General features: G+C 43.2%; 2 protein-coding genes and 1 non-coding gene across 4 annotated transcripts in view; 2 read left to right on the top strand and 1 right to left on the bottom strand.

Moving 5' to 3' along the window:
- The window catches only part of Pole (DNA polymerase epsilon, catalytic subunit), a 53,013-nt gene extending 39,040 nt beyond the window's left edge, over positions 1–13,973 (bottom strand). The window contains exons 1-17 of the mRNA XM_057764061.1: positions 13,901–13,973; positions 9,635–9,776; positions 9,108–9,188; positions 8,461–8,505; positions 8,235–8,327; positions 7,863–8,017; positions 5,392–5,533; positions 5,004–5,084; positions 4,317–4,424; positions 3,928–4,038; positions 3,603–3,688; positions 3,296–3,415; positions 1,785–1,917; positions 1,462–1,575; positions 967–1,179; positions 558–665; positions 71–199 (exon numbers count right to left, since the gene is read on the bottom strand). Of these exons, the coding sequence (XP_057620044.1) occupies positions 71–199; positions 558–665; positions 967–1,179; positions 1,462–1,575; positions 1,785–1,917; positions 3,296–3,415; positions 3,603–3,688; positions 3,928–4,038; positions 4,317–4,424; positions 5,004–5,084; positions 5,392–5,533; positions 7,863–8,017; positions 8,235–8,327; positions 8,461–8,505; positions 9,108–9,188; positions 9,635–9,776; positions 13,901–13,962 (1,923 nt within the window). The 5' untranslated portion in view covers positions 13,963–13,973. The remainder of the gene's footprint in view (positions 1–70; positions 200–557; positions 666–966; positions 1,180–1,461; positions 1,576–1,784; positions 1,918–3,295; positions 3,416–3,602; positions 3,689–3,927; positions 4,039–4,316; positions 4,425–5,003; positions 5,085–5,391; positions 5,534–7,862; positions 8,018–8,234; positions 8,328–8,460; positions 8,506–9,107; positions 9,189–9,634; positions 9,777–13,900) is intronic.
- Positions 13,974–14,222: 249 nt separating this feature from the next.
- Positions 14,223–26,538, top strand: Pxmp2 (peroxisomal membrane protein 2). 2 transcript variants are annotated; one of them, XM_057766007.1, is made up of 5 exons: positions 14,223–14,469; positions 16,952–17,062; positions 20,269–20,320; positions 23,296–23,415; positions 26,222–26,538. In XM_057766007.1, exons 1-5 carry the CDS (start codon positions 14,348–14,350, stop codon positions 26,288–26,290), a joined length of 474 nt encoding a protein of 157 aa, XP_057621990.1. In that variant the 5' UTR covers positions 14,223–14,347; the 3' UTR covers positions 26,291–26,538. The 2 variants fall into 2 exon arrangements, with proteins under 2 accessions (XP_057621990.1, XP_057621989.1); XM_057766006.1 differs by lacking the exon at positions 20,269–20,320 and adding an exon at positions 18,917–19,079 and having other exon boundaries at positions 14,226–14,469.
- On the top strand, positions 16,484–16,544 carry LOC130872293 (U7 small nuclear RNA). The gene has a single exon (XR_009056903.1). It is a non-coding gene; the product is annotated as a U7 small nuclear RNA (small nuclear RNA).
- Positions 26,539–27,678: the final 1,140 nt, after the last annotated feature.

Consider the following 27,678-nt stretch of genomic DNA (forward strand, 5'->3'; position numbering starts at 1 on the left):
GGTCAGAAAACATCTGCAAATAATCATCTGCAAAGAAAAATGATTATGATGTGGGAAACTGAGGTCTCACCTGCAGGCGGTTAGTAAGGATTATATTAGGATACATGGCTCCCACATCTAGATGGTAGATAAGAGGGCATTCAATTCTGTTAGGGACATCTTTCAGGGAGGTGAGCTTGGTCTTAATCTGATCACACACCTATAGAAATGGGAAAAACAAAGGAATGTTGGTGGTGGCACACATCTTTAATCCTAGCACTTGGGAGGCAAAGGTAGGCAGATCTGTAAGTTGGAGGCTGGCCTGGTAGTCTACAGAGTGAGTTCAGCATAGCCAGAAGTACACCAAAGAAAACCTTATGTTGAAAAACAAAACAAAACAAAAACGAAAAATAAAACAATAAAAAAGAGAACAAGTACAATAAAAGATAATGAAGATAGAAGGGTGGCAGGTCCCAGAAGCAGTATGACAAAACCACATCAAGAGCCTGAGGTGCTTTAGGCATGTAAAAAGGAACTGATCCAATTATAGGCCAATTCAACACCTCCTAGATGGCTACCTCTTGAAAGTTGGTGACTTGCTCCATAGGCACCTTCTCTTCTTCTTCAATGGCATGGCGCATAGTTTTCTCAACTCGTTGCAGCAGGAAATCAAAGGCTGCAGGATTCTAGTATAAGACAGGAAAGGGCACAGGTCAGACAGATCTTTAAATCTGCCTCCAGTGTGATACATGTCAGGATGTGCCAGAGAATGTTCTGCAAGTGTACTGTGTTGTAGGAAACCCTGAATGGAGACTCATCTTTTGTAAGAAGGGATGGGAGTGGTACTGAGCCATAGAAAGCACCCTTGACAGAAGTGGCCTATAGAAGAGATTTAGATAAAGGTTGTTTCAGGCCATGGCTTCTTGGGTTTCATAACAGCACAAGAATGGAAAAAAGCAGAACCCAAGACCCGGGAAGGAGGCATACCATCCTAAATCGGCATGGGATATCACTTCGGAAGACACCAGACTCTAGTGCCTCCACATGACCTCCCACGTAGGTCTCAGCATCCAACACATGACCATCATCTGTCAGTTTGTTGAACTCCTGCTCTTGCTTATTGGGGAAGATAATGTTGGCGTGGAAAGCTTGCACCATCAACAAGGCTTCACACAGTGTTCCAGAGCCTTTCCGCAGCACCTGCAGGGAAAAAGCTGCATCCAGCTACCCCAAATCTGTCAAAAGCCCTGACTCCTAAACAAAGTTCATGACCAGCAGAAAGGCATCTACCCTTGACCGCCATGTGAAGAAAAGTTTTGTAGCACAGCTGCTGTTTTCTGTTGCTATTCTCGCACTGGCCCAGACTCTAGAAAGATGTGAGTGAAGACACACAGGAGTTCACTATCAGTCTCTAGGACCAGTCCTAGATGAGGATCAGTTCATGTAGAAGAGGATGACTGGAAGACCATAGGTGACACTAACCTCATCAGGTTCCATGGGAATAATGGTGCACAGGGCGAATATGAAGGGATGAACATACTTCATGTACAGGTAGTAAGTGGCAACAGCATCTGACACTGAGTAAGTGGCCAGAGTCTGGGGGAAACAGAGAACAGGAACATTAAGAACCAAGGGTCCAAGGAAATTCATGAAATGCAGAAAACAAAGTTCAGGGAAGAGGCAAGGTTAAGCAGGAGTGGGTCAGGCGGGGCCAATTTAGAACCCACATCTCAGGTAACCTAGCCTCTCTAGCCAGAGAGTCTATGACTTCAGGGATGCATAAATGAGCAAATGGGCTTACGTGCCTGAGGCTGCTCAGTGGCCATACGACACATGTCCTCAGGGTCCAGCTCTACAGGATCATAGCCAAGTTTGGCTTTGGCAGCTGCCTTGAGATTATGACTGCCCACAGGAAGGTAGCTGTCCCTCTTCACCCACCTGGCAAAAGGACAAATTCTAGAGATGATGGTAACACAAAGGCTGGCAAAACCAGACACAACACATAAAGTAGTAGGGTTTGGAGACATTCAAGAAACAAATGCACATTCTCTCATAAAACCTTCACTTGAATCTCACATGTGTCCACAAAGTACATGCAGATGTCAAAGAATCTTTTATATCCCTTGCCTCACCCATCACTTTCAGCAAAGTATTCAGCCTTTTGTTATGGAGAAATGATAAGGCAATATAGCACGAATTCCCAGGCCTCGCTGCCTCTCAAACCTTATTTCAAAACTACCTGGTCATTTTTTTTTCTTCTTACATTGTCCTTTCAGTATGAGCTCTCTCAAGAGCATCTTCTTTAGAAGACACCTTCTAGGGATTGGAAGATGGCTCTGTGGGTAAAGTGCTTGCCATACAAGCATAAGACCCTGAGTTCAGAATCCCAGCATCCATGTAAAAGCTAGGCATGAGCCGGGCGGTGGTGGCGCACGCCTCTAATCCCAGCACTCGGGAGGCAGAGGCAGGTGAATCTCTGTGAGTTCGAGACCAGCCTGGACAGCCAGGACAGGCTCCAAAGCCACAGAGAAACCCTGTCTCGAAAAACCAAAAAAAAAAAAAAAAAACCAAAAAAAAAAAAAACGCTAGGCATGGTGCTTTGCGGCTGTAACTCCAGTGCCAAAGGAGTAGAGACAAATGGATCCCAGGGACTTAGTGTTGAGCCAGTCTAGCCAAAGGAGCAAGTTTTAGGTTCATTGCCAGCTCCTATATCTCAGAACATTAAGTAGAGAGCAATGGAGAAAGATACCTGATATTGACCTCTGGCCTTTATACGTACACACACACCCTAGAAGGTAGTTCCTCAACATGGAACCTGTCTCTACACGACTAATACCTTTGCTAGGGATTATACTACCCAGTGATCATATCTAAATCTCTACCTCTCATAACTTCTGTACTAACAGCTGTCTACTTCTTCTCTAAATTCTCCATGGCCTCCTCCTCTAAAGATTCTCAGGCCTTCTCTCATTACACTTCTAAAGTTGATAGATCACCATCTATTAGGACTTTCCATGAGACCCTAATTTAGGATGAAAGTCTCAAACAGCCATGTAAAACTTTAGAGTCACAAAGATAAAATAAATAATAGAATACTTCCCCCAAATTTGCCAAATACAAATAGACTAGATATTGTAACTATAATATATTCTTACTTGATAACTGTTTTTGCTGTGTATAATTATGTTTATATGTGTAAACTATGTTTCTTGGAGGCTAATCTCCTCCCTTAACAGGCCCCAGCCTGCACAAGAAACCTTTATCAGTCACTCATGGGATCAGAGTGATGAGCCCCTACTACGTGGTATATACATACCTGAGGCAGTCCATGTGGATGCATTGTGGTGCCTTATATTCCCCCTGGCTATCCTTCTGGAAGCCTATCTCCTGGTACATGCTCAGTCCATGGGCTGCTGCTCTAGCCTCCACAAATGGCCTAACAACAAGAGACAAGCAATGGGATAAATGAGTCTTCAATTCTTCCTTTGTTCCTCCTTGAATGCAGAAAGATGGCTCCCAGGAGACACTTTTCTGTGAAAATAACAGAACAACTGATACCACCAGGCAGACCTGTTCCTCTCCCACCTCCCCTAACACAATCACACACAGCAGGAAGAACTCACCAGTCAAAAAAGTCCCCATTGTAGGTGACCATAATGGTCGGTTTGGTCTCCTGGACATGCTCGAACCATCTCTGGATCAAATGGGCCTGAGCTCAATGAACCACAGAAGTCAGTGGGACCCTTTTCTCTGCTTTCAGCAAATTGCAAATACCTCCCCAAATACCCAGAAGCAGAAGTTTCACATCAGCCCATATGCTAAGGACCCTCTACCCTTGGCCATGGAAGAGGACGCTTACTGAGCAACAAGCACCTGTGCTTAAAAATTGGTTTCCCTCTTCCCACTTTACACCAAACACCAGGAAGTTTCTACAGGAAGCTTCTTTACCTCATCAGGTTCATTGAACACGCAAAAGGGCCCTTCGTATTCTGGCTTGGGGGTGAACTCAAAATCTTCAATATCTTCTGAAACAATCTCCCTGTTAGTGATGAGGTAGCCCTGGTAAAGTTTATGAACAGACAATGCAAGTCAACCACTGAAAAATTGAGATAGACTCTCAGCCTTCTCAAGAAACTAATTTCAAAGAACTCCACAAAAACAAAGGTGATCTGGGCATAGTAGTACCTGCCTGTAATCTCAGAATTCAGATGGCTGAGGTAGGAGGCCCACTAAGCGTATGGGGCCAAGCTAAGTTACACAATGACACCCCGTTTCAAAAACAATAACAAAATCCCCACAAAAGCATTTTAAGTTTCCAAAGAAGAGTGTCTGTTCACCTGGCCATCAATCATATAGGAAATCATCATAATCTGGTCTGTCTCAGCATCAGGAAATTTGAGAGGCAGTTTGGTTGTCTCAATGTCAAATGCCAAAACCACAGGGTCCTAAAAGAACAAAATATAACATGAATTCAGGTTTGGATACATCCTTTGGACACACACATTCCGCCCTGGGTTCAATTACTAATTAGCACTACAAATAAAATAACCACACATATCTCAAAACAATAACAAAACCCCATGATGACATTTATTGAGGGTATGAAAATGAAAACATACAAGGGATAAAGCTACTGATCAGACCACTTTAGTTTCAAAGCTCCCTAACATGCACTGTCTCATTTGAACTTTAGGACAGCACTAGCAAGTGACTTACAGTTGACATTCGTCTTGAAAACAAGAAAACTGAAGACAAAGATTTTCCTGATGACAAAAAGTGGTACCTGAACTAATATCTTCTACTTATGAACCTACTCTCAGTCACTTGGCTATCAAGTACCTAAAATGAAAGCTCAAGGGTTCAAATCCAGTCTAGTTCAAATATTGACATTTATGGTTAACACAAGTTCGAATATATACTTTTAGGTTTAGAGAATAATGAAAATAAAGAACTACCTCCAATTATTTTCAAAAAGTATTTAAAGAAGAAATAGATTTTAGGACTGAGAGGAGGCAACAACTTACAGGTCGTTCAACAAGATCATCTCGTCGTGCAATTTCCACGGGAAAAGCATTTCCTCGAAATTTGACATTGTACCAATGAGCCTGTATAATAATGAAGCATACATTAACTAAAGAGTTATCCATCCAGAAGTACCTATTTATTTAACAAAAAAAATTTTAATTAATTTACTTAAAGTGTGAATGTGTGTGTGTATTATGCATGTGTGAAAGTCAGCAACTTGCAGGAGTTGGTTTTCTCCACCATGTGGGTCCTGGGGAATCAATCTCAGGACAGCAAGTGCCTTTACCTACCAAGCCATTTGCCAGAAAAATCAATTTCTGAGCCGATTTATCCATAGGCCTCCCCCTTCCCTGAATTTAACTCAAGCAATAGCTACCTTCACCTTACCACATGGATTTTGAGGTCAATGGAGAGGCGAATGTGGTAGGGAACATCATACTCCCTCATGTCCACTATGTTGTCCAATTGGTCAGTTATCTTCTTAGAGGTTTCCTCTTCATCAGTAATTACATTGCCTCCTTGCAGAAAACTGGAGAGGAAGCGAGAAAGCCACTAACTCAATTATGAACTGCTGGGTACTGGGGGAGTGAAAACTTCCAAAGTGAGTAAACACAAAGGCAAATGGGGAGGATGTAAAGACCAAGGCAGTTTTTCAAGAAATGGCCTTGGATTATCACCCAACCCGAGCATCAGGTCAGTTAAAAAGAAAATTAAGGGGAGCTGGAGAGATGGCTCAGTGGTTAAGAGCATTGCCTGCTCTTCCAAAGGTCCTGAGTTCAATTCCCAGCAACCACATGGTGGCTCACAACCATCTGTAATGAGGTCTGGTGCCCTCTTCTGGCCTTCAGGCATACACACAGAAAGAATATTGTATACATAATAAATACATACATAAATAAATATTTTTTAAAAAAAGAAAATTAAGGTAACTGGAAATGTATACATTTTTCATGATGTAAGTTAGACTTTGCACTATAGTCACGAGGACCTCCTCCTGGCCCCCAGTGTGGATATTTCCAACACATCATCTCTACTAGCAGGTTGCTCCATGCAAAGCTGAAGAGACCAGAGTTGGCACCACAGAGATTGTGGACAGCTGCAGTATTAACAGATGTAGCCCACCCTTGCAAAACACCCCATAACTCATTAAGAAAATGAGGCTGACAGTAATTTGACTATCCTATAGGAGTTAAGTATTAATATTATAAAGCATCCAGCTTGGTGTAAGGCAAAATGACTAGATAATGTCAACTATTTCTATAATAGTCTTATATCCAAGTAGAAAATTTTCAATGGAATAGCCACTAAATATCCTAACAGTTGGGAAGCTAAGGCAGGACAACAGCTTTAAATATAAAGCCATCCTAGTCTACATAATGAGTTCCAAGACAAACTGGGCTATAGTGTGAAAACCTGAATCCAATCAACCAATCAAAGAAGGGAGAGAAGGAAAATGTCAGTGGTATGCACAAGGCTCTAGGTTTGATCCTCAGTAACACACAAATACACAAGCAATTTAAATTAAAACAATACAATCCACCACTTTAAGCTCAAAATGGAATGGTTTGAGAGAAAAATGACAATCATCAAAGACAGTTCACAGATTCCTACAGATTCAGTTACAAACTACATCTTAAAATATTCCAAAAAGTAGCCGGGCGATGGTGGCGCACGCCTTTAATCCCAGCACTTGGGAGGCAGAGGCAGGCGGATCTCTGTGAGTTCGAGACCAGCCTGGTCTACAGAGCTAGTTCCAGGACAGACTCCAAAGCCACAGAGAAACCCTGTCTCGAAAAACAAAAACAAAAAAAAAACAAAAAAAAATATTCCAAAAAGTAATGTATGGCATCACCAGATGACTGGAGTTGGGGGATGCACTGCAATGTCCAAAGTCTCAAACTGATTTTATTTTCTTTTTAGTGTGTGTATATATACCACAATGCACACGTAGAGAACAGAGGCCAATATTGGGTGTTGGTCCTTGCCTTGCTTCTTATTGAGATAAGGTCTCTTTTGAAACAGGGTCTCTCTAAATAGCCCTGGCTGGCCTTGAATTCACAGAGATTCATTTGCCTCTGCCTCTTGAGTGCTGGGATTAAAAGCATGTGCTATCAAATTGATTCTTTATCAAAAGGTTGTGATCAGTGTTTCTAAAATCATGCAAATACCCAAGACTTCTGTTTTGTTCTTACCTTGCTTTTTTATTATTAATGTGCCTAAACATATAATAACAGAGCCGGGTGGTGGTGGCACACTCCTTTAATCTCAGTATTCAGGAGGCAGAAGCAGGTGGATCTCTGTGAGTTCGAGGTCAGCCTGGTCTACAAAAGCTAGTTCTAGGACAGGCACCAAAGCTACAGAGAAACCTTGTCTCAAAAAAACAAAATGAAACAACCAAACAACAACAACAACAACAAAAAAAGAGCTAGTTCCAGGAGAGGCACCAAAGCTACACAGAGAAACCCTGTGTTGAAAAACAAAAACAAAAAATAATAGTACTTAGTATTCTGCATAAATTTCTCTGTATACTCTAGGTTCTCTGGAGAAGGCATTTATATAACAAAACACTTGATAACATTTGTAGATTGTTAAAGTGGTAGGTAGGGGAGGGATGCCTCTAAAATATCCTCATTGTCACAGCAATTCAATTTTAGAGCCACAAGCCTACCTCTTATGTAAGAGGAACTAAAGCACAAAACAGAATACAGCCTTGGGAAGCTAGTGCTCATTTAACAGAAAGGACATCTAAATGTCTGCACATAGTCAAACATTCAGGGATTTTTCTCTGAAGAGTTCCTGCCTGTATCAACCTGTTATTCTGGAGTAACCAACACTTTGCTCATGTGAAGAAAAGTTACCTGGAGAGCATTGCTGTGTACTCATCACTGGCATGGTCCTGCTCTCGGTTCTTCTTCACAGCAGGGGAGATCTCCTTCCTCACTTTGACAAGGTCTTCTACAGTGTGGAAGGACAGCTTGATGTAACTCCGCTTCAAGCCGACCAAGTGATTTGGCTTTAAAGTAAAATGACAGCTCATGAGCTAATGAAACTGTTAGGTAAACACTTACACAAGTCAAACCATCTAGCTCACTCACCTCTGCATGCTGCACAGGCAATACCACCATCTCTAATCCTCCAGGTTGCCCCACTACCCAGTAAGTGACCTGACCCTCTATCTCATGCAAAACCATCTTCTATAGACAGTATGGACACCAGCCTCATTTACTCACCAAGTCCAGATCTTCTTTGGGGACATTCTCTAACTCTGCAATTTTACCCTGGAACTTCTTGGATAGGAAAGATGAAACTTCTCTCTCACAACCCTAAATCAGGACCAGATTTCATGTATTTCCTATTAGTAAGATCTATCTTCTTACTTACCCATTTTAGTTTTGAAATCCATTTGGTAGAATAAGAACAGATCATTTGACCCGTTTCTACTAAGCACAGACTTACCTTTCTGGATGCAACGTAGAAATACGGCTTATAGGGCAAGGCCACCTATAAAAGTCACCAAAAGGATGTGACAAGGAAGTCGAAAAGGGAAAAAAGATTTCAGAGTGGCAACCTATGAGCAACTTCCTGGAGGGCTTTTTTTTTTTTTTTTAGATTTATTTTCATTTTATGTGTATGAGTGTTTGCTTGAATGTACGTCTATATACCAAGTGTATATCTGATGACCACAGACAATAAAAGAGGGCACTGGATTCCCTGGAACTGGAGTTACAGACAGCTGATAGCTACCTTGTAGGTTGCTGAAAATTGAACCTGGATCTCCGGGAAGAGTAGCCAGTGTTCTTAAACACTGGGCCACCGCTCCAGCCCTTTCACAGCTCTTTAACGATACGGCATACATGAAATTTGGATCTGCACATCTCTCTCGGGCAAGAACCCATGAAGCAACACTATTCAACCTCCTCAGCTACCTTCCCTCAGGATATTTAAATGTGACTGATGAAGTTCATAGGAGCTATGTTCTTGATAGGCTGTAAGCAACTGCGCACAGCAGCCTATCATTTCCTCCCTAAGTGAATGAATAGCCCTTATTTTAGATCACTTACTTGCCATAGGTAGATTTTAGTTTTCTTAGGTCAAGGGCTTACCTTAAATCTGCTTCCATCATCTTGAATGAAGTAGTAATCCACCGCACTGACTAAGCGTTTGTCTTCATCTAAAATCTCAGTCTGTAGGAGAACCATGGAACATAAGCACATCATCTTCTACACAGTCCAAGAGCTCTTTCAGGGCCACTCTTGGAGAAACTGATAACTCTAAAGACAAAATCCTTGCACTTTGTCCTTTATTTTGCCCCTATACAAACACCACCAGCCTCATTCATAAAACGGCATTATAATGGTTCCCCAGTGGGGAATTTTCTGAATTTCTCTTTAATAATTCTTGAAAGCTTTCCGCTGATGGTTAATATAGCTTTCACCTTGGTCTTACCATGGTGGTCATTTTGTGGTCTCCATGTTAAACAGGAAAGGAAAAACACTTCCAATAAGTAGATTTCTCAGACAATGGCTTCCCTCTTCCCTACCACTAATCCATTAGACAAGATTGATGATTATAGCAACAGGTGCAGCCACCCAGTGGAAGCAAAGACTGAATAGTATTCATTCAGACTTACAGGGTGCATGTTGATGAGCCATCCCGTCCTTTCTCCAGGCTCTTTCAGCCTCTCAAAACCAAACCTAAAGTCCATCTTATCTGTCCACTGGCTCCGTTCCAGACGCTTAAGTGCTGAGACTGAGGAAGAGGAACCATCATCCCTGAGTAAAAGAAGAGAATCAGGCTTACGATTCACAACATTTCCCACTCTAGATCCCTATCTTTCATCTATGTGTTTTGTTGTTGTTTTGATTAGGAGGCAGGGTCTTACTACATAGACCAGGCTGACTTCAACCTATAGCAATTCACTTGCTTGTTTTTCAAGTGCTGGGATTAAAAGCATGTGCCACAATACTTGATGTCTCTGTGTTTCTGATATGGCGTGGCATACATGTCCCTGAAAAAACATCAAGGCTGGCAGAAGGCTCAGTGAAAATAAAAAAACACCAAAAAACCAGCATTTATAGAAAAAACACAACTAAGGTAACCCCTAGCCCCAACCTATTTGACTTTATTACCAGGACACTAACAAAAAAACAGCAGCCACACCAGGATGCATCTTCTTGGGATATTAAAACTGCACAAAGCTCAGAACTGCAAGGCTAAGTTCTACGTAAGATAAATGAAATCTCATTTCACAAATTTGTATGCAACTATCACAGCACCATTATTTATAAAATTTAAACCTGCGAACAATTCAGATATTCCTCACCAAGAGTAATTTTAGTTTATCCATATATGAATACTCAGCAATAAATCGATAAACACAACTTGGATAGATCACCAGAGAATTAAACCAATGATCTCAAACTACACATCTCACTGTGCCATTTTACACAGCATTTAAAAAATAAAATTATACCCAGCACTCGGGAGGCAGAGGCAGGCGGATCTCTGTGAGTTCGAGACCAGCCTGGTCTACAAGAGCTAGTTCCAGGACAGGCTCCAAAGCCACAGAGAAACCCTGTCTCGAAAAACCAAAAAAAAAAAAAAAAAAAAAAAAATAAAATTATAGAGATGGAGAACAGATCACCAGTTGACAGACACGGGAGAGGGAGAAGGAATGGTCTTGGTCATGAAAACCAGCATCTAAATCCTTGTGACATGCATTCTGTGTCTTGAACGTGGTGATAAAGTCATGAACATATATGTGACAAAACAATACAGAACTAAACATGTGTAAAAGTGCAGTTGGTGCAATCTAACTAATGACAATTGGCTGCTGTGACACTGAGCGTTCATGGTTACACGTTATCACTGGGTCAGTACGGATCTTCAGCATTTCTGACAAGTACATGAAAATCAACAATTACTTCAAGATTAACACTCCCATGCTCGCTCTCTCTTCTCTGTGTAGCCCTGGCTGTCTTGCAACTTCTTCTGTAGAGAAGACTGGCCTCAAACTTAGAGATTCATCTGCCTACACCTCCCAAGTATTGGGTCTATTAGAGGTGTGCACCACCATGCCCAAATCTCCATGCTTCTTTTTTAGACAGTCACAGGCTGGCCTTAAACTTATAATCTTCTTGCCCTTGCTTCCAAAGTGGTGGAACTACAGGTGTGCACTACTACATCTTGCTTGGATTTACCTCTAATTAAAACCATAAACTATTTCTGACTTTGCTAGAAAAAAATAGTTTTAGTCTGCACCTAGATATTCTTCAAAACCAGGGCAGAGATAAACAATATTAGATTACTTTAAGAACTAGACTTGAATAAAAGAATAAAACAAACAAACAAACAAACAAAAAAAACCAGGGCAGAATGAAGTGTTACTTCTAAGGAGCACAAAACTCTCTGCCCTTTAAATACCACCCTGATGGTAAAGTAGACTAGGAAATTGTTCATCCAGAACCCATCTCCTCCCAATATGCTTTCCTCTAAGCTGTCTACCTTACGTTTTATTCAGCAATAGTACAAAAATAGAAAAACAAAGATGAACGTAACAAAGACAACGGCTTACATATTACTACTACACACAGGATACATCTCAGTTCACTTACATAACAGCATCTCTGAAGAGTACCACACATTTCCTCATTCAATGAAAAAAAGAGACAGTTATATTTAAAGCTCACACTCTTTACCGTTGCCTACAGCCCCAATGAGACAAGCTTTCCTCACAGGACTGTTGCAAGGATTAATTGAGCTAATCCACATAAAGTATACAGGATATAGTATAAGTATAAATTAAAAGTTGTTACTTGCCACCATATCCAGAAGTACATAGGCAGCAGAGACTGGGTTATTAAAAAAAGGGGTGGGGGGAATCTTGTCAGGCCGTGGTGGCACACACCTTTAATCCCAATGCTTGGGAGGCAAAGGCAGGAAGACCTCTGTGAGTTTGGGGCCAGCCTGGTCTACAGAGTGAGTTCCAGGACAGCCAGGGCTGCACAGAGAACCCCTGTTTTGAAAAGCAAAATAACAAAAAAACATGGTCTTGAAGTTGGAGAGGGATCTATCTGGGAGGAATTAGGGAGCTGGGTGTGTGTGAATATAAACAAAAAAGTCTCTAAATGCTATTTTATTATTATTATTATTTTGATTTTTCGAGACAAGGTTTCTCTGTGTAGCCTTGGCTGTCCTGGAACTTGCTCTGTAGACCAGGCTGGCCTTGAACTCACAGAGGTTCGCCCCCCTCTGCCTCCTCAGTATTGGGATTAGAGGAGTGTGCCACTACTGCCTGCCTATTATTATTTTTAATAACAGCTTTCCATGTGATCTAGGGAAATCAAGTACTTGGCAAAGTTGAATGATTAAGGGCATGTCCTTGGTGGTGATATAGCTTGGTAGTATAGTATGTCTTCACGTGGGAGGTTGCATTCCATTTCTAGCTTAAAAAACAAACAAATACCAGCAGTGAATGCCTTTAATCTCAGAACTCAGGTGGCAGAGGCAGGAAGGTCTCTTTGTTCAAGGCCAGACTGGTCTACTGAACTAGTTCCAGTACAGCCAGGACTATACAGAGAAACCCATCTCAAAAAACATTAAAAAAAGAGAAGAAACCACAAGCAGTTGTGACAGTAGGTAGGTGAGTTATGTCATACCTCTCACTCCTAAACTGATGTACAGCATGAAGAGAACAGTCTAAGAGCACTGCCCACCTCAGGTGCCTTTTCATGGCATTCTGGACACGAAGCAGCCAGCACAGGAGCTATCATTAATGTTGAGGGTTAGAGTGAGGCTCTACCTGAGGCCCTGATGTATGGAAAAGGAACATAGCTACTTTTGTAAGCCAGGGGTGAGCTTGATAGAGCAAGTAATAGCCTGTGACTGCAGATCCTGAGAAGCCAACTCTTCCCACCTAAAGGGTCTAAGGTTATCAATTCAAGGCTGCTGTGTGCCCTGTGACACCGTCCCATTCCCCTCCCCACAAACCTGTAAATTAGATGCTGTACTTTTTTTTTTTTTTTGAGACAGGATTTCTCTGTGTAGCTTTGGCTGTCCTGGAACTCACTCTGTAGACCAGGCTGACCTCAGACTTAGAGAGATTCATCTGTCTCTAGTGCTGGTATTAAATGCATGCATGTACCACTACTGCCTGGCTGATGTTGTACTTAATAAACTTGCTCACATGAGCCATCAGATTGCGGGAGACGTCCTAATCTTGAACTTTCTTCTCATCCCCTGGTCATCGCTTTCTCGGGAACCTGTTACTAAACTACCTGCTGGTCCAGATCAATTACCATAGCTGTCATGGAGATGTTGTACATCAAACCCAAGGCTTCACATACATGCTAGGAAAACACTCTAACACCACTAAGTTTTGGGAAGGGTTTCTGCTTAACTAGGGCTCCCATTCTGATGTCTCAGAATCGTCTCACAGCAAACCCAACTGTTTCTGCCACTAGGCAGTGTTACCAATCTCAACATAAGATACACACATCTGGTTGTTGTTGTTGTTGTTGTTGTTTTTTGTCCCCGTACTCTAATCTCCTGCTGATGCATGAGTGTTGGGACTTTTGGTGGTGCAGGTGCCCATGAGTAACTGAGGTTTCTTTGAGAATCCCAATAAACAGGTTTTTTTTTGGTTCCCTGTTTCCTCCTTGTTTGATGAAAACAGACGTTCTCCTATAGTAAAGTCACATAACAGGCACAAATACGTCTAGAGATGCAGCCTGGGCTACGGAGTGAGTTGGCATCTCGATAACGCTACAGAAACACACACGGGGAAGGCGGGAGCCCGCCCTGTCCGCCCAGGCTGACCGCGCACCCACACCGCCGCTCCACCCGACACGGCACCCGCTCAAGCTGGCTCCCTTCGCGGCAGGACGCCGGCTCTCACCGGCTGCCTTCGCTGTCCGCGCCAGGTTCAGCGAGCCGACGTCCGCTGTTCCTGAGGACCATTGCGCTGCTCACAAGTTTCCTCACGCTCCGGGGAGAATTTGGCGCGCTCTCACCTACTCTCGCGAGATCAAAGCTCCGGCCAATGAGAAGGCAGGGCTCTCAGGCGTCGGGCAGACTTGGCACAGGACCCGCCCCACCCCGCCCCGCCCAGCCCTCGGCTCTCCAATGGGCCCCAGAGCACGGAGGGTGGGGCACAGGGACCGGGGGAAAATATGTGGCGGCGAGCCGTGCGCGCGGCGGGGTCGGCCGGGCGCGCTGGGGGCAGTGGGAGGTTAGGAAATGTCAGGTTGTCCCTGCCTTGTGCCCTGGGCCCGGTGCCCTGGGCCGGTTGCCTGATGGCCCGCTGTTCGGTGAGCGCCGGGGATTACTTAGAGCTGGGACGGCGATGGCACCAGCTGCGTCAAGACTGCGAGCGGAATCCGAATTCGGGTCGCTTCCGCGGCGAGCGCTCGCCCAATACTTGCTGCTCCTAAAGCTGTATCCGGTGTTTACCAAAGCCGTCAGCAGGTGGGTTCACGCGGGGAGGAGGAGTGGAAAGGACGGGCGCCAGTAGGGAGGGACTGGCGCAGGGCAGGGTAAAGGAAAGGGCGCCGGCAGATGAGGCTGCGCAATTACAGCCTGTGAGGCAGTGGTTTTCAACCTGTGGGCCGTGACCCCTTGGGTGTGGGGAGGTCCAATGACGCTTTCACAGGGGTCGTATATCAGTTATTTACTTTACTATTCATAACAGTAGCAAAATTACAGTTATGAAGTAGCAATGAAAATAGTGTTATGGTTTGGGGGTCACCACATGAGGAACTGTATTAAAGTTGTCCCAGCATGAATGTGAGTGACAAAGTCCTACGTCAAGGTGCGCCCAAAATTCTGCTTAGCCAGGAAATGCTGTTTGTGTATTGGGTCCTAAGCAGTAAGTAGCCTTTGCAGTTTGAATCTTATGAATCCCAGGGAGCTAGGGACAACCAGTCCAACCCTGAGTGCTAAGCACTGTTGCTGGTGAGCTCTGCTCTTTGCCCTTTGATCTACATCGTTCGATTTCTTAACTATTCCGGTTTCTGTTAATTTTTGTTAGCGAATTTTATGTTTGTCCTCTTTTGATTTAGACTCTCATAGTATGTACAGAGTTCTTCCTGTGTGCTGGACATATTGCTGTGGTTAAAATAGTTATGTGGGCCTTTTCTCTCATGGAGCTAAGAAGAACTAGACAACAACAACGAAAAGGCAGGGGATAAATATGTAACCTAGAGCAGATGGGGAAGTTTTCTTGTGTTGTTGACATTGATCAGAAGCACACAGAAGAGAAGCAGGAGTTCACAGTGCAGAAGTTCTGAGGCAGGAGCTCAGTGCGTGTTGGAGAGGGTCAAGAGGACTGTGCAGGTGGAGACAATGAAAACGGGGTGTGGATGGGAAGAGGTAACCAAGGGCTGGGTCAAAGGGGTCCTTATGAACCACACTAAAAGCTTGGGATTTTATAGTTTTTAGAAGACAGCTTATAGATTTGTGATAGTTAATGGCAATTGTCAACTTGATAAAAATTAGAATCACCTGGGAGATGGGCCTTTATGCATGCCAGTAAGGGATTGTTTTGATTACCTTAATTGAGGTGGGAAGATCTGCCCACTATGGGTGGCACCCTTCTTGCTTGAGATCCTTGACTTGAAGCTCGCTGAGCAGAATACCTTGTCTATGGCTCAGTCTCTCTGGCGCTCTCTCTCTCTCTCTCTCTCTCTCTCTCTCTCTCTCTCTCTCTGTGATATTTCATTTGTGTTTTAATAATAAAGCTTGCCTGGACATCAGAGAGTAAAACAGCCTCACTGGACAGCCTCATAGACTAGGCAGTGGTAACACACACCCTTAATCCCAGTAGCCACACTAGTTAGCCATAGAAATTGGGTGGTAGTGGTGCATGCCTTTAATCCCAGCACTGGAGAGGAATATAAGACAGCTCTCAGACACAGTCTCATTCTGAGGATTCCTGGAAGCAGATCACCATTTTGGACTGGGGTAGACGTAAGAGCCAGTGTCTGGCTGTTTTGCTTTTCTGAACTTCAGGTTGAACCCCAATGTCTGTCTCTGGTTTTTTTTTAGACATGCTACACTCTTTCTCCTTGGTTTTTTGAGATAAGACTTCTCTGTGTAGCCCTGGCTGTCTTGGAACTCCCCAGTAGACCAGCCTGGCTTAGAAATCAACAGAGATTTGCCTGTCTCTGCTTCGTGGGTGCTGAGATTAAGGGGTTAAAGGTGTGCACCACTACACCCTGCTCATTCTTTCTGTTTCTTGATTTTGGGTGTGCTGTGACCAGTGCTTCAACCTCCTGCTGCTTTAACTTTGCTGCCACCATGGCCTGTACCCTTGAACTGTGGAACTGAAATAAACATTGCCCTCTTAAGTTGCTTTTGACAGCTATTGTCACAGCCATATGAAAAGAAACTAAGACAAGACTCAACTTTAAGAAGCAACTGACCCTGTCTTTTTACCAGAAATTTTACTTTAGGAGTGTAAATTTATACAGAAATACTACAGAAGTGTTACAGCTCTTTTAGAATTTGTCTAGCAGGTTTTCTGACTTGTTTTGCAAGTCAAAAGAAAAATAAAGAAAAAGAAAAATCCCTGATGACTTCTGCCCCATTTCAAACATTTTTAAAAACTGCATACAGGTGTCAGCCCATCCAGATGTGTACAGCCCATGGACCACAGCCAGCTACAGAAGTGTTCTCATGGGAATCCGTAGTCTCGCCCTTTACACCCACGCCTTCAGTGGAGCAGCAGTGGGAGTGTTGGAAGGCATGAGCCCAACAGGTGGCGCTCTCACTATGCTCGCTTGTGTCTCTGGTTTTAGGTTGTCCTATAGAGACCATTAGGGGCTTTGCCTGCAAGCTGCTTTAGTAAGGACTCATCCCACGATCCATAGCAAGGTCTTACAGCAGCTCTGTTGTTGCCATGCATGCCTTTGGGTCTGTTACTCATTTCTGATTTTCTATTCCTTCACAGTGGCATCTTGTCAGCCCTTGGGAACCTTCTGGCCCAGATGATTGAGAAGAAACAGAAAAAAGACTCTCAAAGCCTAGATGTCAGAGGGCTTCTCAGATATTTAGTTTATGGGTAAGCGCCACCAAGAGTTGGCTCACCTCTGCAGACTGAACACAGCAAAGCTGGCTGCCAGCATCAAGGCTTTGGAATACTTTGGTTTGAAAACCTAATTCTGGGGTTGGAGAGATGGCTCAGACGTGAAGAGCACTGACTGCTCTTGTAGAAAGCCCAGGTTTGATTCCCAGCTCCCACACAGCAGTTCACAACTATCTTTAACTCCAGTTCCAAGGGATCTGATTATCTCTTCTGACGTCATAAAGCATCAGACACATATATGGCGCACAGACATACCTACCAGCAAAACATCCATGCACAGAAACTAGAAAATAAAATTAAAAAACCAAAAGAGAAACTAATTCTGTAAGAAACATCAGAGAGCCGGGCGTAGTGGCGCACTCCTTTAATTCCAGCATTTGAGAGACAGAGACAGGTGGATCTCTGTGAGTTTGAGACTAGCCTGGTCTACATAGTGAGTTCTAGGACAGCCAGAGCTACATAGTGAGACCCTGTCTCAAACAAAACAAAACAACAAAACAAAACAAAAAAGCATCAGAGACTGGATGTAACGACATAGGCTTGTAGCTCTAGCCCTTTGGAGGCCAAGGCAGTATGGGATTGCCACAAGTTCCAGACCTGGACTTGCTATGTCGGGAGATCTGCCTTTAAAACATAATCCACCTTGAGCTCTTTGGCCAGCACTAATAAGAAAGATGTCTAGATGATTCGAAAGTCTTTTCAGTTAGAATGATTAAAAACAAAAAACCTTTGTGTGTGTGTGTGTGTGTGTGTGTGTGTGTGTGGTGTTAGGATTAAACTCATAACTTCATGTACATCTCCACTTAGACATCACTCATTGCCATCATTTGGCTGGGCGTGATGGTACATGTCTTTGATCCCAGTACCTGAGAGGCCAACCTTATCTGTGTAGTGAGTTTCAGGTCAGACAAAGCTACGGTGGGATATTGTCTCAAGAAATAAATAAATTTAAAATAAATAATCAGAATCACTATTTGTGTGTGTGTGTAAGAAAGACATACTGAGACGGTCTCATAATATCCCTTGAACCATTTGCCTCTGTCTCCTGAATGCTGGGATTATAGGTGTGTACCACCATACCTAGTTTTTGTTTGTTGTAGTGTTGGGAATCAACCCCAAGGTTTCTTGGCATGCTTTGGAAGTACTCTACTAACTGAGACTCAGTCTTAATCTCATAAAAGCTTCCAAGAATAATAATTTGAGTCATTTACTATAATGTTTATAAAGCCATGTCTCCCATACTTTGTCAAGTAACAACAACAGCTAAGGCATTCAACCCTCTCACTAGGTATTAGTCTGCCAAAAACTTCAGTTGTTGGCCCTACTGTAGCCCACAGTGGTATGGGAAAGTGCAATTGAAAGCCTTCTTTACAGACTTTGGTTGTTGGAATTGAAAGACCTTGGTTCCTGCCCCTCTGTATTATTGTGCTTTGTGAAACTCACTTCTGGTCACTTCTTGGCTCACAGTTGGCCAGGCTGGGTTATGTCTGTTTACTTCTTAGAGCCTGTTAGACCTGTGGGCACAGATGTGGACAGATAACATAATGGCCTGGAATACAGAGGAGTCAGCTGAACATATATCTTAGCCAGAACCATCATCATGACTGCCAGCCGACCAAGTACAGGAACTGACAAAGTAACTTCAGTGTTTTCAGGCAGAAAGACAGCCTGAAACTGATTGAAAGAGGTCTATACAAATTTGTGTGGTCAGTAAATACTTTGGGGGAAGAAGAGAGCTTAGGATCTGAGGGGAATCTTGGTGTGAGGCTGAACCAAAGAAGGAAATGTAGAAAGAACTGCATTCCTGCTCAAACCCCTGTGGTACTCCAGATTCTTTATCACAGGTCCACTGAGTCACTATTTCTACCTCTTCATGGAGTACTGGATCCCTCCTGAGGTTCCCTTGGCCATTGTCAAGAGGCTCCTTCTGGATCGCCTGCTCTTTGCACCAGCTTTTCTGCTGCTGTTCTTCCTCATCATTAACTTGTTGGAGGTGGGTGTTTCTTCTGGCACTTGCTGTATCTCCAGTTAACAGATTTATTGGTAGCCCCCTTCCTAGGGTGGGCCTCAAGGTCTGAACTTGTATTGCTTTTCCTTCCTTCCTTCCTTCCTTCCTTCCTTCCTTCCTTCCTTCCTTCCTTCCTTCCTTCCTTCCTTCCCTCCCTCCCTCCCTCCCTCCCTCCCTCCCTCCCTCCCTCCCTCCTTCCTTCTTTGTTATCTTAGAATTTCATACATGAATCTAATGTGTTTTAATCAAAACCACCCCTGTTCCCACACTACTTTTCCTTCCCAACTTCATGTGTTCTTGTTTTGTTTTGTTTTGTTTTTTCGAGATATCTGTGTAACAGTCCTAGCTGTCCTGGAACTATCTCTTGTAGACCAGGCTGACCTTGAACTCACAGAGATCTGCCTGCCTCTGCCTCTCAAGTTCTGGGACTAAATGCGTGTGCCACTACCACCTGACTTCATGTGTTCTTTTTAAAAACCTACTGTGTTTACTTAGTACTGCCTGTATGTGCATGGATATAGACCTTGCAGGGACTGCATCTTTGAAAAGAAACCAAAAACTCAAAACCAAAAAAACTCAACTGACTTTCCCTTCCCAGCAGCCATTAATTCCAGTTACTCCATACTGTGATTTCCTGGCTTGATTGTGTTTGTGTATTATACATGTTGCCAAAGCTACTTTGTGTTGATGTGTACAATAGCATTGTCATGTCCAGCAAATACTGTTTCCCTGATTTCTCTTGAGTGCATGTGTATGGGCGTGTATGTACTAAAGGACGTGTGTAGAGATCAAAAGAGTTGGTTCTTTCCTTCCACTATGTGGGTCTCAGGTCATCATGCTTAACAGCAAGTACTGTTGCCTGCTGAGCCATCTCGCTATTCTTCAGCTTTCTATTTTCCCTTGTGAACCTAGGAAACAGACTACAGGAGTGTTAATAGTGCCTCTCTAGTAGAAGTCATAAACTATATAATTCACGTGACAGTTGTTACATATGGTCCTGTCACCACATCTGTTGTCAAAGAGGGATGTGTACTACTCTATCATAGAATTGGTTTCCAAATATTTTGATAACTTTTATAGAGTTATGTTTTTGTTTTTACTTGTATATTTTCTGTACTAATATGATTCTATACCAAGCTTAGTGGCTTATTATGCCTGTAATTGATATACTCAGGAGGCTGAGAAAGGAAGATTGCCACAATTTCAAGGTCATCCTGGACTGCAAGGTGAGATCCTGTCTCCAAATACAAATAAATAAAAATATAAAAAGTACCGGGCGGTGGTGGTGCACGCCTTTAATCCCAGCACTCGGGAGGCAGAGGCAGGCGGATCTCTGTGAGTTCGAGACCAGCCTGGTCTACAAGAGCTAGTTCCAGGATAGGCTCCAAAACCACAGAGAAACCCTGTCTCGAAAAACCAAAAAATAAATAAATAAATAAATAAATAAATAAATAAAGTAAACTAACACATGGCTTTACCAAATAGATCTGTGCTACAAAAATCTTAAGGTTGCCTGATTGTTGCAAAATCCTTCAAAAAGGATTTGTAACTATCAGATGGAAAGTATTTTAATTTGTTTACCATTATTTATAGGGTCAAACACTTTATATACCATATGCTGTGTATTCCATGAACTTGGCTTTTTTTTTTTTTTTTCTTCTTTTTAGTTTTTCAAGACAGGGTTTTTGGAGCCTGTCCTAGAACTTGCTCTGTAGACCAGGTTGGCCTCAGAATGCAGAGATTCATCTGTCTCTGCCTTCTGAGTGCTGTGTGTGCACCACCACCGCCTGGACAACATCGCTTCTTTTATGGAAATTCTTTCTTTCTTTCTTTCTTGCTTGCTTGCTTGCTTGCTTTCTTGCTTTCTTGCTTTCATTATCTATACAGTGTTCTGCCTGTATGTATGCCTGCAGGCCGGAAAAGGGCACCAGATCTCATTAAGATGGATGTGAGCCAACATGTGACTGCTGGGAATTGAACTCAGGATCTCTGGAGGCCTAGCCCATGCTCTTAACCTCTGAGCCATTTCTCTAGCCCTGTGGCAGGGTACATTTTGAGACAGGGTTTCATGTAGCCTAGGATGGCCTTGAACTTGCCATGTAGCCAAGGATGACCTCAGATTCTCAATCCTCCTGCCGCCAGCTCCCAAGTACTGAATTTACAGATGTGTACCATCGTGCCATTTTTTTCTTATATTAACTTGTGTGTTTGGATATATTAAGAATTAACAGTCCTTTTTCACGAATACAAATAGCAAGTAAGTTTTCCATTTTTTAGGTGTTTCAAACTTTCATGTAAGTTTAAGTGTTTATATAAAGGTAAAATGTAAACTTGTATAAATAAAGTAGTGTGTGTTTGTATTTCCACACAGAAATTTTAAAACTTCATATTCTGCTTTGGTACTCTTTCCCCTTTGGATTCTCTGATAGAAAGATAGTAGAAATATTCTTAATATTTTCTAGTGATTTTGTTTTTTTCTTCAACTTTTTGATGTTTGTATTTTATGTGTATGAGTGTTTTGCCTGCATGTATGTCATATGCTTGCTTGGTGCCCATGAAAGTCAGAAGAGGACACTGGATCTCCTACAACTAGAGTTACAGACAATTGTGAGCCTCCATGTGGTTGCTGGGAATCAAACCGGGGTTCTCTGGTAGAGAAGCAGTGCTCTTAGCCTCTGACCTGGACCAGCAGGTTGTTCATAAGTAATAGGGTCATAAGGGGGAGGATCAGGGAAGAGAAAATAAAGAAGATAGGAAAATTGGGACCAGGAGGTCCTTCATAAGCAGACAGCTCATGCAAGCAAGTTTGTTAAGGAGAGCCACAACTTATATACAGGTTTCGGGGGGAGGGGGAATGAGACAGAGCGTCACAGACAGAGCACAAAACAGGCTTGGGACTAACAACCATAGCCCCTTTAGATGGAAAGAATTAATTTCTTAGGATCCAGAGCCGTAGCTCCCCCAAGGCCCTAGCCCCCGGCCCCAAGCCATTGCTGGTTCTGTGATTTTAGAGAAAGAACTGCATTCTTATACTTCAGGGCTTCAGGGAAAAAGCACCTGGCTTGGCTCTCAGCACTCTAGCCCATGTTTGATATGTCTTGATAAGATACCAAGAAAAATAATCTATGCTTTCCCTTCTATCTTTTGAGTTTTGTTTTTGTTTACAGGGAATAGACTTCTGTTTCCATTTTTTGCGCTTACGTTGCATATTGTCTCCCACTTACTGAAATCTCCAATATTTCAAAATAATTTCATACTTTTATACATTCAGTCCATTATTTAGACTTGGTTCTTTCCCTAGATTTTCACTTTCATTGCATGTAGTTTTGGTTTTTGTATTATTTTGTTTTGTTGGGTTTTTTACTATGGCTTACAGATTGTCTTAATTACCATAATTTTTTTTCGAGACAGGGTTTCTCTGTGTAGCCCTGGCTGTCCTGGAACTCACTCTGTAGACCCAGCTGGTCTCAAACTCACAGAGATCCGCCTGCCTCTGCCTCCTAAGTGCTGGGATTAAAGTGTGCCACCACTGCCATAATTTTACAGTATTTTAAAAAACAACTATGGGAAAGGCAGGTGCTTCTATTCTTTTCAATGTGGTTACTCCTTTTTTGTTGTTGTTTTGTTGTTTTGGTTTTTTGTTTGTTTGTTTTTTGAAGACAGGGTTTCTCTGTGTAGTTCCTGGCAGTCTTAGAACTTGTTCTGTAGACCAGGCTGGCCTCAAACTCAGAGCTCAGATCTGCCTGCATCTGCCTCCTAAGTGCTGGGATTAAAGGCCTGCGCTGCCACCACCCAGCCAGTGTGGTTACTCTTAATATATTTATTCTTTCAGATAACATTTCGTGGGGGCCATCTTTTAAAAATTGACAAGTTTTGACTGGAAATTCATCACCTTTGGCAGTTAATGTAGGAAGCCTTGATAACCGAGCCCTCAGTCTGGCCCCAGCACTGGTCATCATCAGATTGCTATAAGGAGCTAATTGGGACAGACACCATGCAGTGCAAGAGACAGTTTGCCACTGAGGTGTTGTAACTGAAGATTTTCCACCTAAATTGTGACTCCTCTTAGCTGCAGGGTAGTGAGTGCAGGTGTGTTTTATAATATAAACAGGTTTTACAAATCACTGTCCAGGTCAAGGGGCCACATTACACCTGCTATGGCTGGAGGAACCACTTACAGTTTCCCTTATCTTCCTGGCAGGGGAAGGATGCCAGTGCCTTTGCCGCCAAGATGAGGAGTGGCTTCTGGCCTGCACTGCAAATGAACTGGAGGATGTGGACGCCCTTGCAGTTCATTAACATCAACTATGTGCCCCTGCAGGTGAGACCTGCCTGTCTTCACTGGGGTCTTTGTCATTTTTTCTAACAAGTGGTACTGCTCTCAAGCCATATATTCCTCTGTTTCTGGAGTTCTGGTCCACTCCTGCTCAGTGTCCATGAGCTCTGGATTCATCGCTGCAAAACTACACAGGGACTCCTGTGCAGCTGTTTCATCCCCATTGAGCAAATTCAAGTGTTTTCTAGTAACTGAAACAATCTGGGTTCATTGGACTCAGAGGGAGCAGGCAGCTGTGAAGTAGAGCAGGTAAGTAGGAAGACCCTGGCATAAACAGGGTCTTCAAGGGGCTGGCTATTCAAAGAGAAGGCCCCTTGGGGATAACTGGGAGAATTTCAGTGCTTGTAGGCACACAGGTGCTGCTGTGGACACTGCCTGCTGAAGGATGGGTGAACCTGACCACTGAGCAGTGGAGAGCACAGGAAAAGAGTAGTCAGGGGTTTCGAGAGTTTTTTTGTTTTGCTTTGTTATTTTGTTGCTTGTTTGTTTTGTTTCTCGAGACAGGGTTTCTCTGTGTAGCCTTCTCTGTCCTGAAACTTGCTCTGTAGAACAGTCTGGCTTTGAACTTATAGAGAGCTCCCTGCCTCTCTTAAGTGATGGTTTAAAGGCGTGCACCACCACTACCCAGCTGGTTCAGTGTTCCTCAGATGCTATCACTTGTGCACTGCTTCAGGTTGCTATAGAGCACCTGTCCTGTGCCAGACTCATCCCCATGTTTTCCTAAGACTTCTCTGCAAATGGAAGGATTCACAGTCCCAGTAATTCTATACAGTGAGTGGCAGGATTCTGCTGAATTCTAGGGGAGAAGAGCCCTCAGAGATGCAGACTTTTCTTTCCCCCAGGGCATTCTTCCTCTTGCTCTGGGTCTTGTTCTACCCTGATGGAAGAATTGGTACTTGGTACCTCTGCCAAGTTTCAAGCCCAGGAGCTAGGTCTGTGTACACTGAAGAAGGAAAAGATGGGGAACCTTATGACTTCCAAGTTGCCAACCATGGCCATCCTTCCAAACAGACCTCTCTTGGATAACCAGCCTTAGTTTATGCCAGGAACTTAACCCTCTTCTGTTCTCTGTTAAGCATATTTCCTACAGGGAGCTCACAAACTAGGGGCCACTGAAGAAGGAGGAACAGAGTAGGGTCAACAAAGGACTCCCATTGGGTAGAAGAAGGGGGAGGTTGTCCAGTCTGCATACACATACACTGTATATACTACAAATATACATGCCATGTAGACCACACTCTACACAGACCACCACATTATGCACACATACACAGGGAAGGGAAGAGAGAATTAATGAGTGAGAGAGCACATTATACACACAAGTCCATACACACTACATGCACATCATTCCATATATAGGCCTCACTTTATATCACACACACACACATAGAGCACCCACCCATGCTCACTTCATATTTACATATGCATTACTTAACATGCACATATACCTACCACCCACATTTGCATATGTATTCATATATCACACAGACCACAAAGTAGGAGAAAACCAGCAAACGTTTAGAATATAACAAAGGGCTGGTAACCCTAGCAGAAATAGTGGGAAATTCAAAACAAAACAAAATGCCACAAGTATCTGGTTTATCATATTGGGATGGACTAGGAGCTAAAGGTAGATTGCTTTGGAGAATGAGTAGGAAGCACACAATTCAAGCTAGGCATGCTAGGGCCTGTAATCCTTCACTCTGAAAGCAGAGGCAGGAGGACCAGGAATTCCACATCAGCTCGGGAAGAGACGGAGAACAAATCACAAGTCTGGAAAATGTTCCTGAGACATTTGAAGATGGAAAGAAATGGCCAGGAAGCCAGGAGTCTTGAGGCCAGAGAAAGTGTCATGTTTAGAAGACTGTGTTATGCACATCCCTCTGGAATGGGTGGACATTCAGGTCCACAAAGAGAGTCTTCTGGAGCCACCTTAAGAGGTGGAAAAATGGGGTTCCCCTGGATGAGTGCAGAGTAGTGCTTATGTGGAAGCCCTTTCTCTGTGATTGCAGAGAGCTAACATGAATGGTCAAGACTACTTGGCCTCTCTAGGTCTGAGCAGAAAAGGGTGATTACAGGTTTGGAAGGAAGTAAAGAAAGTTTCAGGGTAAAGACTAAACCTTCTTAGTATGGGCCTGGGACAGTTGTACTCATAGTACTAGAACCTACACTCAGAGTCACAAAGAGATAGTGAAGAAAGACCTTCCCAGTGTGTACATGAGGGCCACAGACCCGAAGGCATCCTGAAAAAGTAGAGAGGGATTGGAGGGTTGAGGAATGAAAAGGCCAGAAAACTGCTTCCGAGCAGGGCTATGAGGTTAGGGTTAAGATTCTAATTTTAGATAGTTGCAGAGGAATGTTTAAGGGGAAAGGACGTTATGCAGCAAGTATTGTTAAGCACTGCTTTGTGCCCTAGTGCCAAAGACTCATAATTAGGAAGACAGGAACAGATTGGTACTGTCACAGAACTGTCTTCCTGGAAAAGAGAGCGCCTGACTGAAGGTGCTTTGAGGTTGGGTAAGTCCAGATGATTAGGTACTGGGACAGTGATGTATATTGGGCTGAGGCCAAGTCACAGCAAGAACATTATTAGGAGAGGATGATTTGTACTCCAACCTCTGCTGGATCCTCCCAAATCCAAACTAAAGGCTCAGGACATTCAATAGTGGGGAGGTAAGATAGATCAAGCAACAAACAGTTGGAGGAATGAGTTTCATCTTGGGTGACTGATGTGTGAGGGATGTGGTCAAGATTCCCACTCACCATGGGCTGATGACTGTTCTTTTGGCAGTTCCGGGTGCTCTTTGCCAACATAGCAGCTCTGTTCTGGTATGCCTACCTGGCCTCTCTGGGGAAGTGATGTCAGACACACCGTGGATGAGGTCTGGGGAAATCCACCCACAGCAGGAGAGATCAGAATCCATCATTCAGGACATCATCTGACTAAATTTTGTGATTCAAAGATGCCTTAAAATTACAGAGGGAGCAAATGTATGTGTTAGTGTCCGAATCTCGTGTTTAGAGAGATGGCACCAGACTCAGACAGTAGGTAATCTTTATTTGTCACTGTAAGCAAGGTAAAGTTCAATAAACAGTAATGCAGCTGTTTCCATGATGGTTGTGATTTCTCTGAAAAGTTACTGATGCTTGGAGAGAAATTCATACCCAGATCTCCTTAAATTCTTTTATGTTATGTCAGAGTACATACGACACTTAACATTTAAGTGTACAGTTCTGTAGCACTCAGTACAGTCATGGTGCTATGCAACTATCGCCAGCATCCATTTCTAAATAGTTTTCATCTTAAATAGAACTGTTCCTCTTAAACCCCAGCTCCTCATTCTTCCTATTCTTTCTAGCTCGATAACCACCGTCCCTATAAAGTCTTGGTCGTGAGTCTGCATACCTTATAGGATCTGCTGGCACTATTCTTAGGACTGGCTTGTTCACCTAGCATAATAATTGCACATTGGTTAATCTTGATCATCAGGTTGATGGGATCTAGAATCACCATGGAAATATACCTCTAGGTATGTCTGTGAGGATGTTTTCCAAAAAGGTTTTTAACCACTGGGGCTGGAGAGCCAGTGGTTAAGAGCACTGGCTGCTCTTGCAGAGGACCTAGGTTTGATTCTCAGCATCCACATGACAGCTCATGACCATCTGCAACTCCAGTTCCAGGGAATCTGATGCGTTTTTCTGGATACACATGCAGGCAAAACAACCATACACATAAAAATAGGTGGATGGATAGATAGATAGATAGATAGATAGATAGATAGATAGATAGATAAAAAGGTTTATCTGAGGAGGGAAGCTCCGCCCCAAATGTGAGCACTGCCATTTCCATGGACTGGGGTCCCAGACTGAATGAAAGGGAGAAAATGAACTGAGCACCAGCATTCATCTCCTTCTGCTTAGTGTTCCCAGGTGTCTCATGCTCTTGCTGCCATACCTGTAAGCTGAAATGAATCCTTCTTCTGTTAAGTTACTTGTTGGGTATTTGGTGACAGCAATGAGGGAAGTAATTAATTGCATTTTGCCATGGTTTGAATGTCCTCTGCAAAATTTGTGTTAAAACCCAATCTTCGTTTGTAGTATTGAGAAGTTCTTTATGGAAGTGTGATTAAATTCAGCAAAGAACACATTAATACCCCTGTAAAAGAAGCTTCACAGAATTTTCCTCTTGATCTCTGGCTGTGTGAGGACAGCCTTCCTCTTGCAGGCACATATGAACACCATTTCAGA

This window comes from Chionomys nivalis, chromosome 3 (assembly GCF_950005125.1).
Source record: "Chionomys nivalis chromosome 3, mChiNiv1.1, whole genome shotgun sequence".
NCBI classification, from domain to species: domain Eukaryota; kingdom Metazoa; phylum Chordata; class Mammalia; order Rodentia; family Cricetidae; genus Chionomys; species Chionomys nivalis.

Excerpts from the sequence above, each read along its gene's own strand:
- Pxmp2 (XM_057766006.1), top strand. The coding sequence starts at position 14,348 with ATGGCACCAGCTGCGTCAAGACTGCGAGCGGAATCCGAATTCGGGTCG. Across the intron at positions 17,063-18,916 it reads CTCAGATATTTAGTTTATGG|ATTCTTTATCACAGGTCCAC; the intron begins GTAAGCGCCACC and ends GTGGTACTCCAG. Across the intron at positions 23,416-26,221 it reads TCAACTATGTGCCCCTGCAG|TTCCGGGTGCTCTTTGCCAA; the intron begins GTGAGACCTGCC and ends TTCTTTTGGCAG.